The 15,432-nt window shown below is 34.8% G+C and overlaps 1 protein-coding gene across 1 annotated transcript; it reads right to left on the bottom strand.

Moving 5' to 3' along the window:
- Positions 1–5,124: 5,124 nt before the first annotated feature.
- On the bottom strand, positions 5,125–6,840 carry LOC143559924 (NAC transcription factor 56-like). The gene is made up of 3 exons (XM_077048346.1): positions 6,526–6,840; positions 6,002–6,309; positions 5,125–5,854 (listed from the first exon to the last, which is right to left on the bottom strand). The coding sequence occupies exons 1-3, from the start codon at positions 6,707–6,709 to the stop codon at positions 5,420–5,422; spliced, it is 927 nt and encodes a 308-aa protein (XP_076904461.1). The 5' UTR covers positions 6,710–6,840; the 3' UTR covers positions 5,125–5,419.
- Positions 6,841–15,432: the final 8,592 nt, after the last annotated feature.

The following is a 15,432-nucleotide window of genomic DNA, read 5'->3' as shown; positions in this document are numbered from 1 at the left end:
AAAACCAAGCGAAGTCGCATTAAGTTAGTTAAAGTTCGATGGGAATCACGGCGTGGCGCGGAGTTTACATGGGAACGAGAAGACTCGATGAAGGAGAAATATCCATATTTATTTACATCATCTTAATTTTGGGACGAAATTTCCTAAAGTAGGGGATACTGTGACATTTGTCAATTTCGGGTTATTTTATACTTGTATTCTTAATGTAAACCCGACCCGTTTTGTATCCCGAACCTTTCGATATTATCAAAATGATGAATTGTATGTTAAATATTTGTTTTATAGTTGTTGGATAAAAAAAAACACCCTTTTCGGTTCTTAAAATTCCCCGAAAACGCTCAAAACGAACTCCAGTGACTAAAACTACCAAAATGGAGACTTGAATGACCCATTTGTAGTTTGTGCTTTCTTGGGTCTATAACCAACCAATTTTCATGAAACACCCTTTATGAAAGACCCATTCAACTTACCCTATATATACACACCCATCTTCTTCATTTGTGCTTGCTCATTTCTTCATTTCTCTCTCAAATTCTTGAATTCTAAGGTTGTTCTTCATAAGCTAATCTTTCATTTTAACTAACTTCTCAATACTTAAAGCTTGATGTTACAACATATATATAATATACACTCCTTGTTTACCTTCGGTCTTTCATTTCTCCAGTCTTGGCCGGTTGAAATGTCGGGCTAGTAAGGCAAGGTTACATGGAGGACTTTGTAGTCCTTGTTTATATATTTAACAAATCTAACCATATAACTTGTTATACTTGCTTAAATTTTACATATTTTAGTTTATTGTTCATATTTGTCAAGTTCCATGGTATTGGGTATGTGGTGACTAGCCTCGGTTTCATCCCGAGTTGAGAACCGAACCAAAAACCGAACTTTTGTTTAAAAGCATTATTGTTAACTTTTTGAATGTAAAACTTTAGTATTATTATTTATAAGTTATTTTACAAGTTCCATGGTAATTGGGTATGTGGTAACCATCCTCGGTCTTATTCCGAGTCAAGGACCGAACCAAAAACCGAACTTTTGTTTAAAAGCTTTATTGTTTACTTTTTTAACGTAAAACTTGAGTATTATTATTTATAAGTTATTTTACAAGTTCCATGGTAATTGGGTATGTGGTAACCATCCTCGATCTTATTCCGAATCAAGGACCGGACCAAAAACCGAACTAAACGGAGTTCACTCGCTTAAGACACACAAGTGTGTTTTTAGCCACCAAAACTCATATTTTTCTTCAAGATTATATTTTAAATGAATTTTAGTTAATTTCTAAACATACTTGGCATGTCGGTAACCAACTTGATCTTATAACAAGTTCGAACCGATAAGGTTGTATACTCGCTTAACAAACGTTAAGGTTCTTCACAATAGAACTACATACTTGGTTAAGTCTATTTTGATTTTATTGAGTTATCTCATAACATTTATTATTTTGGGAAGTTAACTGTGAGCTTGGTCAATTATCAAGTCTCGAACCGACAAACCCGAACACTCATTTAAACCTCCATTTGGTATTCTTATAACCAAGGGTTTTGCAATATCGTCTTTTAACCCACATTATTACTTAACATAGGTTGAGTAAAAAAAGAAAAAAAACTAATGAATAGAATACCGAGACCCGGTTTCGAGTAAACTTATTTTACAAAACTCGTTTCTTTAATTTCTCAAATATTTACATTTTAAATCCTAAACTTTATTTATTTACTTTATTTGTCATGTATTTTATTTTAAACCCTTCCAAGACTACCTACTAACACAAGACCCGTTTAATGTAGGTCTTGCTCGTTAAACCGATCTCTCCGATTATTCACGACACTATCTTTCAAGTTACTTGTTAATGTGAGTACTTTTTCATCCCCGGTTTTGCATCTTTCGTTTTGGGGGTGACATTGCATACTTAATCAAATTCAAAAGATTTATACTTGAGTCTTAAACCACAACACGTATTGTATATGTTTACTTAAATAAATGCTCGATTTGGTGTTATATGCTTTACATGATTATGTGCAAATTCTTGAATGCTAAAGCGGGTAGCCTCTTGAATGCTAAGGCGGGTAGCCTCATCAAAGTATGATCATACGTTAATTCCGAGTATATATGGTACCCCCATATAGAAAGGTGTCGTCAATGTATTCTTATTGACGATTTCATTATTGTCGTCAATGTATTCTTATTGACGGTTTTATTATCTAAATTGTTGCTATTATTTATTGTTTTCATATACTAGTTGTGGATTTCATACTATATACTTATTGTCCAAAACTATGAAAATTGCTCACCAACCTTCGTGTTGACAAACTCTATTTTATGCAATGTTACAGGTTTGATGTTAGCTTGATTGGATTACTTGAAGAAACTTATTATCTTGGCTTTAGGATATTAGAAAATAAAAGAACAAGTTATTTGTTTATCTATCTATTTGGCATTTTGTATGAACAATTGTTATGTTATTTATGATGATATGGATTTAAATGAGTTGTTTTAGTATTGTAACTTTATAGTGTCATTGTGCAATGAGTAATCATGTCGCGCCTCGACGTTTCCGCCTTCATTGGTCGGGGTGTGACACCGGAGCTTGAGAGATCATTTCCATCCTTCCGAATCATCCAGAGATCATTCGTATAGTTTCCATAATTAGAATTGAAGATTTTTCGATGTCAAGGCGTGGCTAATATTCTCGAATAATATACGGGATGTAGAGTATTGTATTTTTCAGTTTTCTCATATGTTAAAGAACAAACTAATTGTAATTGTTTTTTATTAATCTATGAGTATTGATGTTTGTCATTATTGTGCATTCATTCGGTTTAGGTTTATTTCAATTAGAACGATTAGTTTGACAGTTGCTGTGATACTTTCTTATAGGGTTATTTGATTAGTTTAATATAATGAAGCATACAATTGCCCTTAGTTGAGTCATACTGGTAGGGACCGTTTGATAACCAGTACCGTGTGTTAGCGATTGCTGACACCTAAGGTTTAACTAGTTAGCCAATCTAATTTGATTATTGATGATTAATATGTTAGGTGAACATAAGATTATTGCCTTATTACATGCTTGAACCCCGAGTATGATTTGTTTTTGCTAATTGATTGAAGTTTGCTTAATTTGTTTGCTTAATAGTAAAACCAACTCTTTGCTAGTGTGATCAACACTCATAATTGCTCACTTCATAATGTCAGGAACTAGTTACACACTGCACTAACCACATACTTCTTGTGGTTCGACACCCTACTTGCCCTAACTAGTTTAAGGTGATTAGGAACACTTGATTATTATTGTTTTTGACTAAATAGCGACAAGTCTAGCATCGATGGTTAAGAGACTCGGAGCTAGTGAGTGTTGAATAGCCGATATGGGGGTGATTTGTTGTGGAGAAGGCGATGGTAGAGGAGGTGATGGTGGGTCGAGGAGATGGTGCGTGAGTGGCAGAATGAGGGATTATGAACATATGTGAATGAACAAAGGGTCAAAATTTTTATTCAACGTCATTTTAAGACTCAATATTAGGGATGAGCTCGGTACCGTACCGGTATCGAAAATACCGATCCCGAAAATCGCCAAATCTTGGTACCGGTACCGAAATATTCGGTTCGGTATCGGGACGGTACCGGTATTTAAGGTAAAATTCGGGAAATACCGGTACCGGTACCGTACCGGTCCCGAAAACTCAAAACCTTGGCACCGATTCGGTACCGACGGTACGGAATCGGTACCGATTTCGGTACCGGCACCGGTTCGGTACCGTACCGATTTTTGCTCATCCCTACTTAATATGTAAGAGCTTTGCGATTGATTCAGAGATGTACTTCTGCTGAACCAAACACACTTAAAGCTGACCTGATATTCAATACTTAAGGTTGTTTGATAGTCTTTTAGTAATTCTATAAAAAGCTACATTTGAATCGGTTAATGAAGTCTTTTTGAACATACTAATCAATTCAGATGCTACATCTCATTTGGTTAAGCCTATTAATAGCTTAGCACCATATTGGTTGCCAAACAACCTCTGAGTCAATGCGGGACCAAGAAAAAATATATAAAAATTAAAAGAATTTGTGTTAGGTACATAGGCTTCGCTAGACAAACTCCTCCATGTTATTCTAACTGAATAGTTTTGTATTGTGTATCATCTCCGCTAAAAAGTAATAGAAATTTGCATGAATTGAAATTTAAAGTATAGCATGCATGTTATTTCCTAAACCAAAAGCAAATTTCCTTCAGAACCCTTAATGAGTTTTGAGATCTAGAAATTATACTTTTCTTGCATAATATTATGCTTTAGTGACAAGTTATTTATTTATTTATGAAGTTTCAAAGATTTTATTCAACTATAAATGATGATGAACATTATACGAACAATAAAATTTGAACAACGGAAATAATTGACTAGAATAAATCAATGGTAACAACATTATAATCGAAGAAAAGAAAAAAATAAATTATGTTCATATATGGTAATGATGATTTATTGAATCAAAAAGGTCTATGTGACCATTAACATATAGAGATGTATACCATTATTCATAAAATAGACGTTACATCAGATTTTGCAAAATTTTAAAACTTAAGTAGCCACAAAATAAAAAGATATAATCATATTTTACCTCTTAGGGTTTTATAGTGATCAGTAGATGGAAAAATACCTCAAAAAGAAGATGAAAGCTTTTACTTTTAAGAAAACTTTCAAAAAACCATGCATCATATAATTAGTCACAAAATATCAATATATTAGCTTAAAATCAATGATATGGTTTGATTAATTGTATGTATTAGCCTTTTTACATATGCCCGACTTTTCCAAACTTTTTCATTCACGGATTACTGAAAATTACTCATTCATCGACAAATAACTGATAGACTGTTCAATTATCATTGAAATTCTTCTAAATTGTTACGTGTCGACAAAGATATGATTCAATCATGAAATCATACACATAAAATCAGCAATCAACCAGATTAAAACTTAACTATTCAAGATATGAAGAAAACATGCAATCATAAATAAATTAAACTTAATCTAAAAAACACAAGGACTTAAAACTTAAAAGTACTTGAACCATAGCTATGATTTATTCTAAGAGATCAATAATAACAATAAAAAAGTATCATTTCCATTTAATTAATTATCTGCATCTCTCTATACATAGCAGTAGCAGCCCACAATCACCTAAAATTCGCAGCAAATTACAGACAATTGTCACTAAATGTTGAGCCTCTCACTATTCATTCTTGAGTTGCATCTAACTTAAAGTTTCTCAATGGAAACCATATACATACACCTTTTATATAAATATATACACACCCCCACATCTACTATAAATATTATAAATAAGACCAACCTTTATATATAATAATTAATAATTAGTATATCCCAATAATCATAACCACTTCAACAAAAATGATCTATGAATACCAGTTCATGGCAGGCAATTGGTATGACCCTAACAATGCCTGTTGTTGTGGTAACTCCATAACTCCACCCTCACTATTGCCATCTGAAATAAACCGTTTCGTGTATGGAGAATTACTTGTTTGCCCTTCTTCGGGCCAGAAAAAACCCGGGAATGATCGTTTCATAGGAAGAAGATTCGACGTTGTGATGCTGTCGTTGTCGTTGTTGTCGTTTGAGTTAGGTAACATAGAGTTGTATACTATGTTGTTGTGTTGATCATGATTCTCCAGCATTATGTTAAAACCTGTCGGTCTAGTGACGCCAAGTGAAATCAACGGTGGGATCGACTCCAACATCCCTGTCATCGGGTGATCGCTGCCGTCGCTTTCCACCGATCGTTGCATATTATTCTTCTTGTATATTCGACATAGCACCCAATCATCCAACTACAATAAATAAATAACAATAATAATTATAGCTTAGCAGTATCAGGGTGCGTGTAAATAATAATGGTATAGACTTAAATAATAGTACTATTAAAGGCTGTCAGAGTTAGCCGTTTAATATAAGAAAAATGTTACTAAATTAATCACCCGTAACGACGCTTTTTTATTAACCGGGTCGCATCCTGGTGGCTTCGATATCGTTTTATTATCGGTAAGACGATATTCATGCATGATCCAATTTGTTTTCCCCCCTTTCGGGGGCTTCCCGCGGTAAAACACGAGTGCTTTCTTGACACCAACCTTTTGAGTTCCACCGGACGTCAACACCGGCTTGTCGGTCCCAGTAGCCTTCCAATAGCCAGAAGTAGCCGCTCGGTTTGGCCGAGCTCCATTCGGATACTTCCGGTCCCTCGGACTGAAGAAATACCACTCTTCCTCACCAAACGTGGCCTTAGCTACACGAAATAAATAAAAAAAGTTGAAAAGTTAAAAAATTTAAAAAAAATGATATTTCATTAAAAGTAGTGATGACAGATGTCGTTACATAATTTATTATAATTTGTTCATGAAATGAAGTTAAAAACTGTTATTTCAATAAAAGTAGTGTTTACAGGTAAACAGATAGCAGGCTGCGTCAGCTATATTTAATGTTCATGACATAAATATTATACCAGGAAGCTCCCAAGGATCAAACTTGTAAAGATCAACTTCGGCAATTATGGAAACCGGTAAAGGGGTCGAGGTGGCTTTCTTTTTAAGGTAGTGAACTACGAGCTCCTCGTCGGTCGGGTGGAACCGGAAACCGGGTGGTAACTGTGGTTGTTTTGATCCTGAAGATGAATCCGTACTCTCCATGTTTATGATATGTTAATCAAACTTGATTATACAGCTTTATGGTTAATCAAGAGATTAAATCTTTAGAAGTGATTAAGAGGATTGAAAGGGCATCAGCATCCTAGAGAGAGAGAGAGAGAGATCTAGAAAGAGAGAGAGATAGATAGAGAGAGAGAGAGAGAGAGAGAGAGAGAGAATATGAGTTGAAGAAATTACAGAAGGTTATCTTTATATGGTTATACGGACTATGGTATCAACAGGGGTATAATCGTGTATGATAATTGTATTTTAGTAAAAATAAAAGATTATTATTTGGATAAAAATGGTATATGAATTTAAAGTTCAATATATTATAAAGGTGATGTTCAGTCGATCAACCGTCGGTTTAAACCCGTGTAAACCAATATGCTCCCCGAGTTCGATCTTCACCAGTATCACTTTTGGTGAATTATGACAATGAGGGTTTTGAGCGAGGCCTAGTGATGTTGTTGGTTCGAATTCCGAGCTCACCTGGGTTTTTGTCCCGCCGTTTGTTACGCAAGAGAGTTATGCTCTTGTGGCGGTACGACTGTCAATTGGCAGCCAGCAGCATGGCTTTCCGGGAGAATGCCCAAGCCAAACTCTGAAACCAGCGTAGACCCGGTTAAGACAACAAAGTGGGACAGCGAGGTTCTTCAATTTGGGGAGTACGGTAGTATAAACATAAAAGAAAGTCACCGTTCTAAAAAAAACCATGGGTGAAAACAAATTATCCGATTGTTTGCAAGCTACTTAAGATTGATGCGTTCATTTAATTTACACCAAGTTTAAACAAGCTAGGGTGTAAGAAAGCTTGCTCAATAAACAAATTTAATCTTAAGCTTCACTTATTAAGCAGGCTAGTGAGTTAAATGAATTTGTTATGTTTACAATTTTTATTTGATATATGAATGATATAATTATATTTATTATAGTTATATATGAAATTAGGTTTGAAGTAACTTAATAATATATATTATATATGTAAATTAATTAAATAAAATAATTAATAAATTATAAACGATTTGAACTCAAAACATAAGTTGAGCTTGAATTCGAGCTCTCATATATAAAACGAGACAAGCTCGTTATTAATTTAAAATATAACATTGCAAGGACTGTATGTATAGTTGTTTATCAAGCACATCACACTTATTAGATTTGTATTAAACGCGTTATTGGTTGTCTATATTCATTTAATGGCAATTAAATCCAAAATCCTTTTATATATATGTTAGTAAGTTAAAAGTCGAATTCCAATTAACATAAGCATACATAATTATATAGTTTAATTATATTTAGTTCTTAATCATTGTTAACTAAATATGCCAATTAATCTTCTATTATTATTGAGAATCGTAACTATTGTTTTCACATTGATTTTAAGTAGTTTTCGATCATGATTAACAACTATGCAAATAAAAACTGTTTTAAAATTTTACTGATTATTTCATAAACGACATAAGTTAAATAAAAGTTAATGTTTAATCTGATTATTGAAGCTAAAGGATTATTTGTTTAACAATTTCAAGTGTGATTTCTAATTCCTAAAAAATACATAAATAATAATAATAATGATAATAATAATAATAATAATAATAATAGTTATTACAAGAGGCTACCGAAAATAAAAAATAATAAAAATATGTAAAATGCATATTATCATAGTGATTAAGATATAACATTTGAATGAAAGGCTGCTTTCCTAATTAATGCATTGAACATGTGAACCCAGACTGATTTTGTTTTTATGGTTAATTATTCTAAATAATCATTAAATTTTGGTTATACGATTGATATAAAATGGATATTTACAAGCGTTACGCTAGAATTTGCATTTGCAACCGTTTTGGTATATAGTTCTGAGAGCAAGTATATGAAAATTGGGCTACATATCTAATGCGTTAAATATATCAATGCAACAATAAATAACATATACTTGATTACGTAGGTGATCAATATTCATTACAACAGTGCGTAATTCGAATTTATTAACTTGAACAAAAGATTATAATCAACAATGTATAATGCTCAATATAAAAATGAACATTAAATCTAAAAAAGAAAAAGAGGTTAGGCACATTGACGTTAACAACGATATTTCTTTCTCTTTTAGTTGTATTTAACTTGTTATAAATTATAATCTCGTGATGGATTCCATCTTGGCCACAATAAAATGATTTGAACCCAACGATTCTTACTAAATCCTTTGTATATATATTTTTTTCAATTATGACAAATAATAATAACAATAATAAGTGATCTAACTAGAGGAGTGATGAAACTTACTATTATATGAAGTTTTCTATTTTTTAAATACTATAGTACAAAGATCTTAATTAGGGTGTATGTTAACCCATGTATTGAATTCTTAAGATATTGTAAATCATTTTAAAAAAGTTATCTAAAGTTTTCTTTTATATAACTTAAGTATGATCATTACTACAACTTATTGAGACTTTGGTGTTTTTTTTGGGTCCCAGTCACTTGGTAGAAACCTCTACAATAACAGACACTTTAAATTTCCCTGATACTAAAAAGAAAAAAAGAAAAATAAACTCAAAATAAATTATAGTTTGAATTTATAAATAAAAAACAAGACGTATGAGAAAATGATGGCATGCTTTTCACATAATTTTTACGTGTGTAGAGAAGACTCCTTACACTAAACATGTTTTACTTCATGTAACAAACAAATGCTACTCAGAAATGGTTATTTAAATGAAAGCAATATTATCTAATAAAAATAATAACTTGCCTACACAGTATTAAACATCATATATCTAAAAGAACATGCAAATGCACCAATACATACACACGAACAAATGAACGTAAGCACGCATAGACACGTACAAATGAATACACATGATTCATGAACATGTACTAGTAAGTTGTAAATGACTAAGTAGTTGAACATCCACTTCATTTATTTATTTTTATTTATTTATTTTTGTAATCTCATCCTTTTTTTAGTGCTCATCATGTACTATCAATATACAAATGATGAAATCTCTCAGGTGTGCCTATGTTGTAGGACACGGGCACCTCTGTCTTCGAAAGGATACATGACCTTTTGGTCTTATGTATATAAAAAGTCATGACCATTTAATAATTAATTTTATAACCCAATAACAAAGCAGCAACTATTTTAAAGGTTGTTACAGAATTAGCTTTTATATTATTGTATCAAATAAAATAATAATAACTTAAGAAAAAAGAAAAGAAAAAGGACACAAGGGTAATTTGCTAGGATTAGTTGGTGGAAGGATATTAGAGGATAATAGGGGGAGTTTGAAACTGAAAGGCAAGCGAATGAGAAGTTGACACGTGTTGATGATGTGGCATGGTGGGCCCAATTGGAGGGACGTTAGGGCTACAAAAAGTGGGCTGGCGATGAGGGGTAATATCGACCAATGGCATCAAAAACATCACATTTGGCTGCGATTTTAAGGGACATTTCTTCATGCCCATGTCATATCACCTCTAATCTTATTTTTAATATTTATATGGTCTTTAAATTTTATATTTGTTATTAGCAATTTTTGTTTGTTTGAGCTGGTAAAATTTTTACAGCGTCGTAATGCTACATGCCATTCTTTTACGTTCTCCTTTTCATTTATGTAATGTATTGTGTATTTATTTTGTTTCACCGGCTAAATTCATAACGTCTTTTAATCGTTTACAAAGTCTCATGTTTCACAATTTAGTTATATTAACCAACTTGTAATTTGTGTGACTTTTATATCAAACTCATTTAAACTTGGGTAAGGGTGCTCTAACACGATCTCGAGTGGGTTCAGTTTTTAATAGTAACATGTATAAGTTTATCATACATGTGATATCACCTGCATAAGCATTTGCAGATAAATTTTACAAAACATAATTCTTTTAAAATACTACACTAATGGTCGGAAGTAAATTTTATTTTAAATCTCGTAAACGGACATATAAATTTATTTGTTATTTTCGCGTGTACGATTATAATTTTATACCCAATGTTTGTATGCTTATGTTCGGTAATATTTCACAAAATCAGTTCGTTAAATAATAATAAATGCTCGAAGAATGAGTTCATTTTCGTTGTTGATATTTTGTAAAATACTTATAAAATAAATCGCATGACTTGAAATTCAAGCCACTTGGTTCGGTTAAATATATATATTCGAGTCGTTTAAGTAATTATTACCGGCGTTCATATAGTTATACTATTCCATTTATATCAGATAATTCCTATAATTACCTAACGTGTGTGACATGCAAGAATGGTTTTTCTCAATTCATACCGATTAACCGGCGACACATATGATAAAAAGGGAAGTTAGTTTAACGCAAGTATGCTTAATCGAGCCTTAAAGTTGTACGGACGTTGACCAAATTTGACGGGTGTCACAATTTAAGCATAGTTTTGCATGACATGCTTCCCATACAACATTCTGATCACCATTGAAGGAAAAGTTAATGATGACACAAATGTTTCAAATTTGATGAAGGTTAGAAGTATTGATAACCTTGTGGGTGGCATGTAGGAAGTGTTCGCCATCTTTCCTTAAATTTTAATAGCCGAGAGAAAAATTGTTAATTTGCCAAATCCCAAACGTTTTGATTATTTCCAAAAATGCAATTGACGATAAATTTGAAACCCAAATCGTACTTAAAATTCTAACTTTTATCCGTTTGACATTTTTGAGTCAACACTTTGAACAGTAACAAATTTGACGATAAATCTATTTACATTTTCAAACTTTTAAAAATTACTCAAATTACCCATTTTTGACACATAACAAATTTTGAGCCAAATGTAGTTATGACATACAATCAATTTACCAAATTTTGAGCCAAATGCAGTTCCCAAAAAAACCCGAAACAATCATTGATAGAAAAAATCAAGAAATTAAATTATAATAAATTTTGTTATATATGAAAGTGATTGTTATATACCATCCTTACATTTTAAAAAATATATACAGTTTATTAAATTAACCAAAAAAAAATAAAAGAAAAGATTTAAAGCATATATTTATAATTTATAAATTTATATGACAATTTACAAAATAATAATAATAATAATAATAATAGATAAATGGATTAATTTAAAAAAATGTATTGACTTTTATGCATATATTTATAACTAGATTTTATCTCCCGTATTACGAGGGTTGTTTTACATTATTCGTTTTTAATATTTATATATGCATATTTGGATTTTAATTTTATTTATTGTAAGAAAGTGAATAATTAATATACTTGAGGTTTGATGATAAATGGTTTCACAAATAAATGATATGTTATAATCCGGTTTAAAAGCTATACGGGTTTAGTGATACCCATTACCCGTTTATTTTATTTATTATAAAATTGTTTCTTAATTATGAATAATATCTTTTTTTAAAATAAAATATGATATTAATTTTTAGTATATTCCCATTTTATATGATTTTCATGTCAAATATTTGATAAGATTATTATTTAATATAATGAGATGTTATAACCCGTTTAAGAGCTATCTGGGTTTGGTGAGACCTTTACCCCTTGAATTCGGGTCAAATGCGTGAGAAGCCTTCATTTACAAATAAAGTAATCTGATAGCTTGAAAGAATGGTTGTTTTACATTTTTCGTTTTTTAATATTTATTTTTTGGATTTTAATTTTCTTTATTGTAAGAAAGTTAATAATATACTTAGGGCTTGATGACGAAAGGGTTTCATAAATAAATGATATGTTATAACCCGTTTAAAAGCTATCTGGATTTGGTGACCCATGACCTGCTGGAATGGTGCGTTCGGGTTTGTGGTCATTGTATGGAATTGCCAATCGTTTGTCCACCATTCCTCAAACTGAGATTGGTTTATGAGGTCATCAGGGGGAAGCGGGTTTTCTTGGTTTTGGTTTGGGTCGGTCGAGGTTCCTGCTCCCATGTTGTTAACTATTGGTTGGAAGAACTCACATTGATCTAAGCATTGGCCTAGCCTTTCTTCCATGGGAAGTTCAGTGATGGGTTGTGTTGGAGGGGGTTGTGGTTCAGTTGGTGGTTGAATTTGTGGTTGTGGTTTTGGTTTTGGTTTTGGTTTTGGTACTAGAATCATAACTTTTCTTTTGTGTTTTCTCATTCCTTTTCTCCAGTACATATATCGTTTACTTCTTTTTGGTTGATTTGGGGTTGAAGTCGAGGACTGGGTAGTGAATACCATTGGTTCATTTGGTTTTTCTTCAGTTGTTGGGTTTACTGTCTCCATTTCTTCCGTACTGACCGATATGTTCTCAAAAGCCTCTATAAGCTCACTCATGCTGTTTAATCAAAAACAATAAAACAACGACCTCTAAAAGAAAATCATATTATTTATGTGTAGTTAAAATTTCATCCATAAAGTTAACACATAAGTTAACACATAGGTTAATACATTTATTTCCTAACACTTAATTAGGTATTGTTAAAATACCTATATTGCTTAAACCAGTGGCTCTGATACCACTTCTGCTGTCACAGCCCCGACCCCTATACCCCGGGAGGGGAGCCGTGAACGTTGAGTGGTGGTATCGATGTTTATTAAAATAATTTGCAGCGGAATATTTCATCAGAACCGTAGTTAGGAAAATTAATCAGAGTTATAAAAACACCATAATTCTTATTTCATAAACTGGGATAAAAACCCATTTTACTCATGATCGTTCTCTTTCATACCTCCAAAATGTCTTCTACTCATGATCCTGAGTATACTGCCGAAGAGTCCGACGTATACCCTGAGAACCCGATGTCCGCGTCTGACAAGGACGACAAGAGTACTGCTGGCGAGTGCCAGTGTGCTCTCTCTGTCGATCTATACAACTATATCGTCAAGAAGTTCATGCTCGATCCTTACGAGCCTGAGTTTCCGGAGCCTCACCAGACGGTGTATGATGCCCCCAAGGGTAAGATAGGGGTTTATGCCTCATCCTTCATATATGGGAATCTCAGATTCCCATTAACGAAGTTTGTATACCGTATTCTGGAGAAACACGGTGTACATTTGACGGAGGTGCACCCGATGGCGATCGCAAAGGTTCGCCACTTTGAATGGGTGTGCCACATTCTGGGCGTTGAGCCCCGCGTCGACCTCCTGATGACCTTCTATTCCTGGAGGTGCATCCATGGCTGGTATACCTTGGTCACTCGGATCAAGGGTTTGAAGATCTGCGCTACCGAGCGCAGTTTTCGGTCTTGGAAGAGGGAGTTTTTCTATATCTCCGCTCGCGTCGTCCCCATAGCGATGGCGTTCAAGAACGGGAGAGCACTCCCCAACCTTCACGCCTCCAACTATCAGGAGACTGAATGGTTTACCAAGACCTCCCAGATCCAGACTCTGGTTTACCGCTTTGCGGAGTCTGGGATGGTGATGCTTGGGATGAGCCGGGTATGGAAGGATGCCGGTTCTGGGACGCCGCAAGTACCTATCATTCTCGAATACGGTTTGAATTCTACTCCCTACGGTATGCTCCGTCTTTTTTGCTGATTTAGGGTTTTTCTTCTAACTGTTTCTCTTTTATTTTTAGAGGGAAACAACTTGCAATCGCTTCTGCAACCGCGGGAGACTGGTGGTCCTGCTAGACTGGGTACTCGTGATCTCGACGAGAACGAGTTGCCCATTTTGGAGCAAACGGCGGATAGGTTTGTGGAGGTCTACCCGCCGGGCCACGAGATTTTGAGCGCCACGCGGCCAGGTAAGGGATTCTTTAACCCTCGCCCTCTTCATGATCAAACCTCTGCTGGAGTTTCCCTAATTTTATCATCTTCTGATGAGGGATCCACAGATGGGCCTTTCTTCGTGAGGAAGAAGAAAGCTGCCGGCGTGAAGGACAAGGCGAAGGTCGCCTCCACCGCCGATCAGGGAAATCGGTCCGACTCGGAGACTGAAAGTGAGGAGGCGGGGGGGAACCCTGGTGAGACCATTGTCACGGGGGTTGGGACAGCTGTCACCTCCGAGCAGCCAAGCGTTACGACGGTGACTGGCATGAAGAGGCCAGTTCCATCGGGTTCGTCCCCGCCCGTCAGAACCTTCAAGATTAAGAAAACCCATAAGTATACTTTTTATTTATCTTACCCGCAATTCTTTCCGCCATTGTTTTTAATATTTTGTTATCTTCATGCAGGCGTGGATGCAACCGCATTCCAAAGTGGTGCGGGAAGGAGCAGTTCTGAACCCACGACGGTAGGTTTGGTCAACCTACCCGAGGCGATGACCCAGGCAGCTGCGCCTGTTTGCAGTGTTGGTTCAGTTGCTCATCCCGTTGGGGCAACTGTTCCAATTGTGACGTCATCTCCGCTGGCTGTCAGTGCCATCTTCACTGTATCCTTCACTGAGCCGGCGGTGATTTTTTCTGCGTGCTCCTCCGCAGCGGCGGCCACGGTTGTGAGTTCACCTCCGATGGTCTCTACCGCGGCGGCTTCAACCGTGCCTCCGGCACCGGCGACTACCTCGTCCCCGGCCGGTTCATCAGGTATGTTCAGGGTTGGGGCTTCTAGCCAATCTCTGCCTCCTTCCCATCTCCCTGACCTCTTGGATGGATATCCCTTAGGTTTGGGTGATGGGTTTGGCGGCTACCGGCCTGTTGTCGACCCTACAGGTGCGTAGGGTTATTTTGGCCTATTATCTTTTTTTTTTATCATTTTTTCCTAACCATTTTTTGTTTTTGCAGTTTCAGATTCCAATGAGGTGTATGTTCCACGGTGAAACATCCGCCGGGGAACAACC

This window comes from Bidens hawaiensis, unplaced genomic scaffold (genome assembly GCF_021521415.1).
Source record: "Bidens hawaiensis isolate Kalapana, Puna unplaced genomic scaffold, B.hawaiensis_p1.1 tig00020121_1, whole genome shotgun sequence".
NCBI classification, from domain to species: domain Eukaryota; kingdom Viridiplantae; phylum Streptophyta; class Magnoliopsida; order Asterales; family Asteraceae; genus Bidens; species Bidens hawaiensis.
The sequence above is the reverse complement of the archived record's forward strand: the minus strand, read 5'-3'. Positions and strand labels throughout refer to the sequence as shown.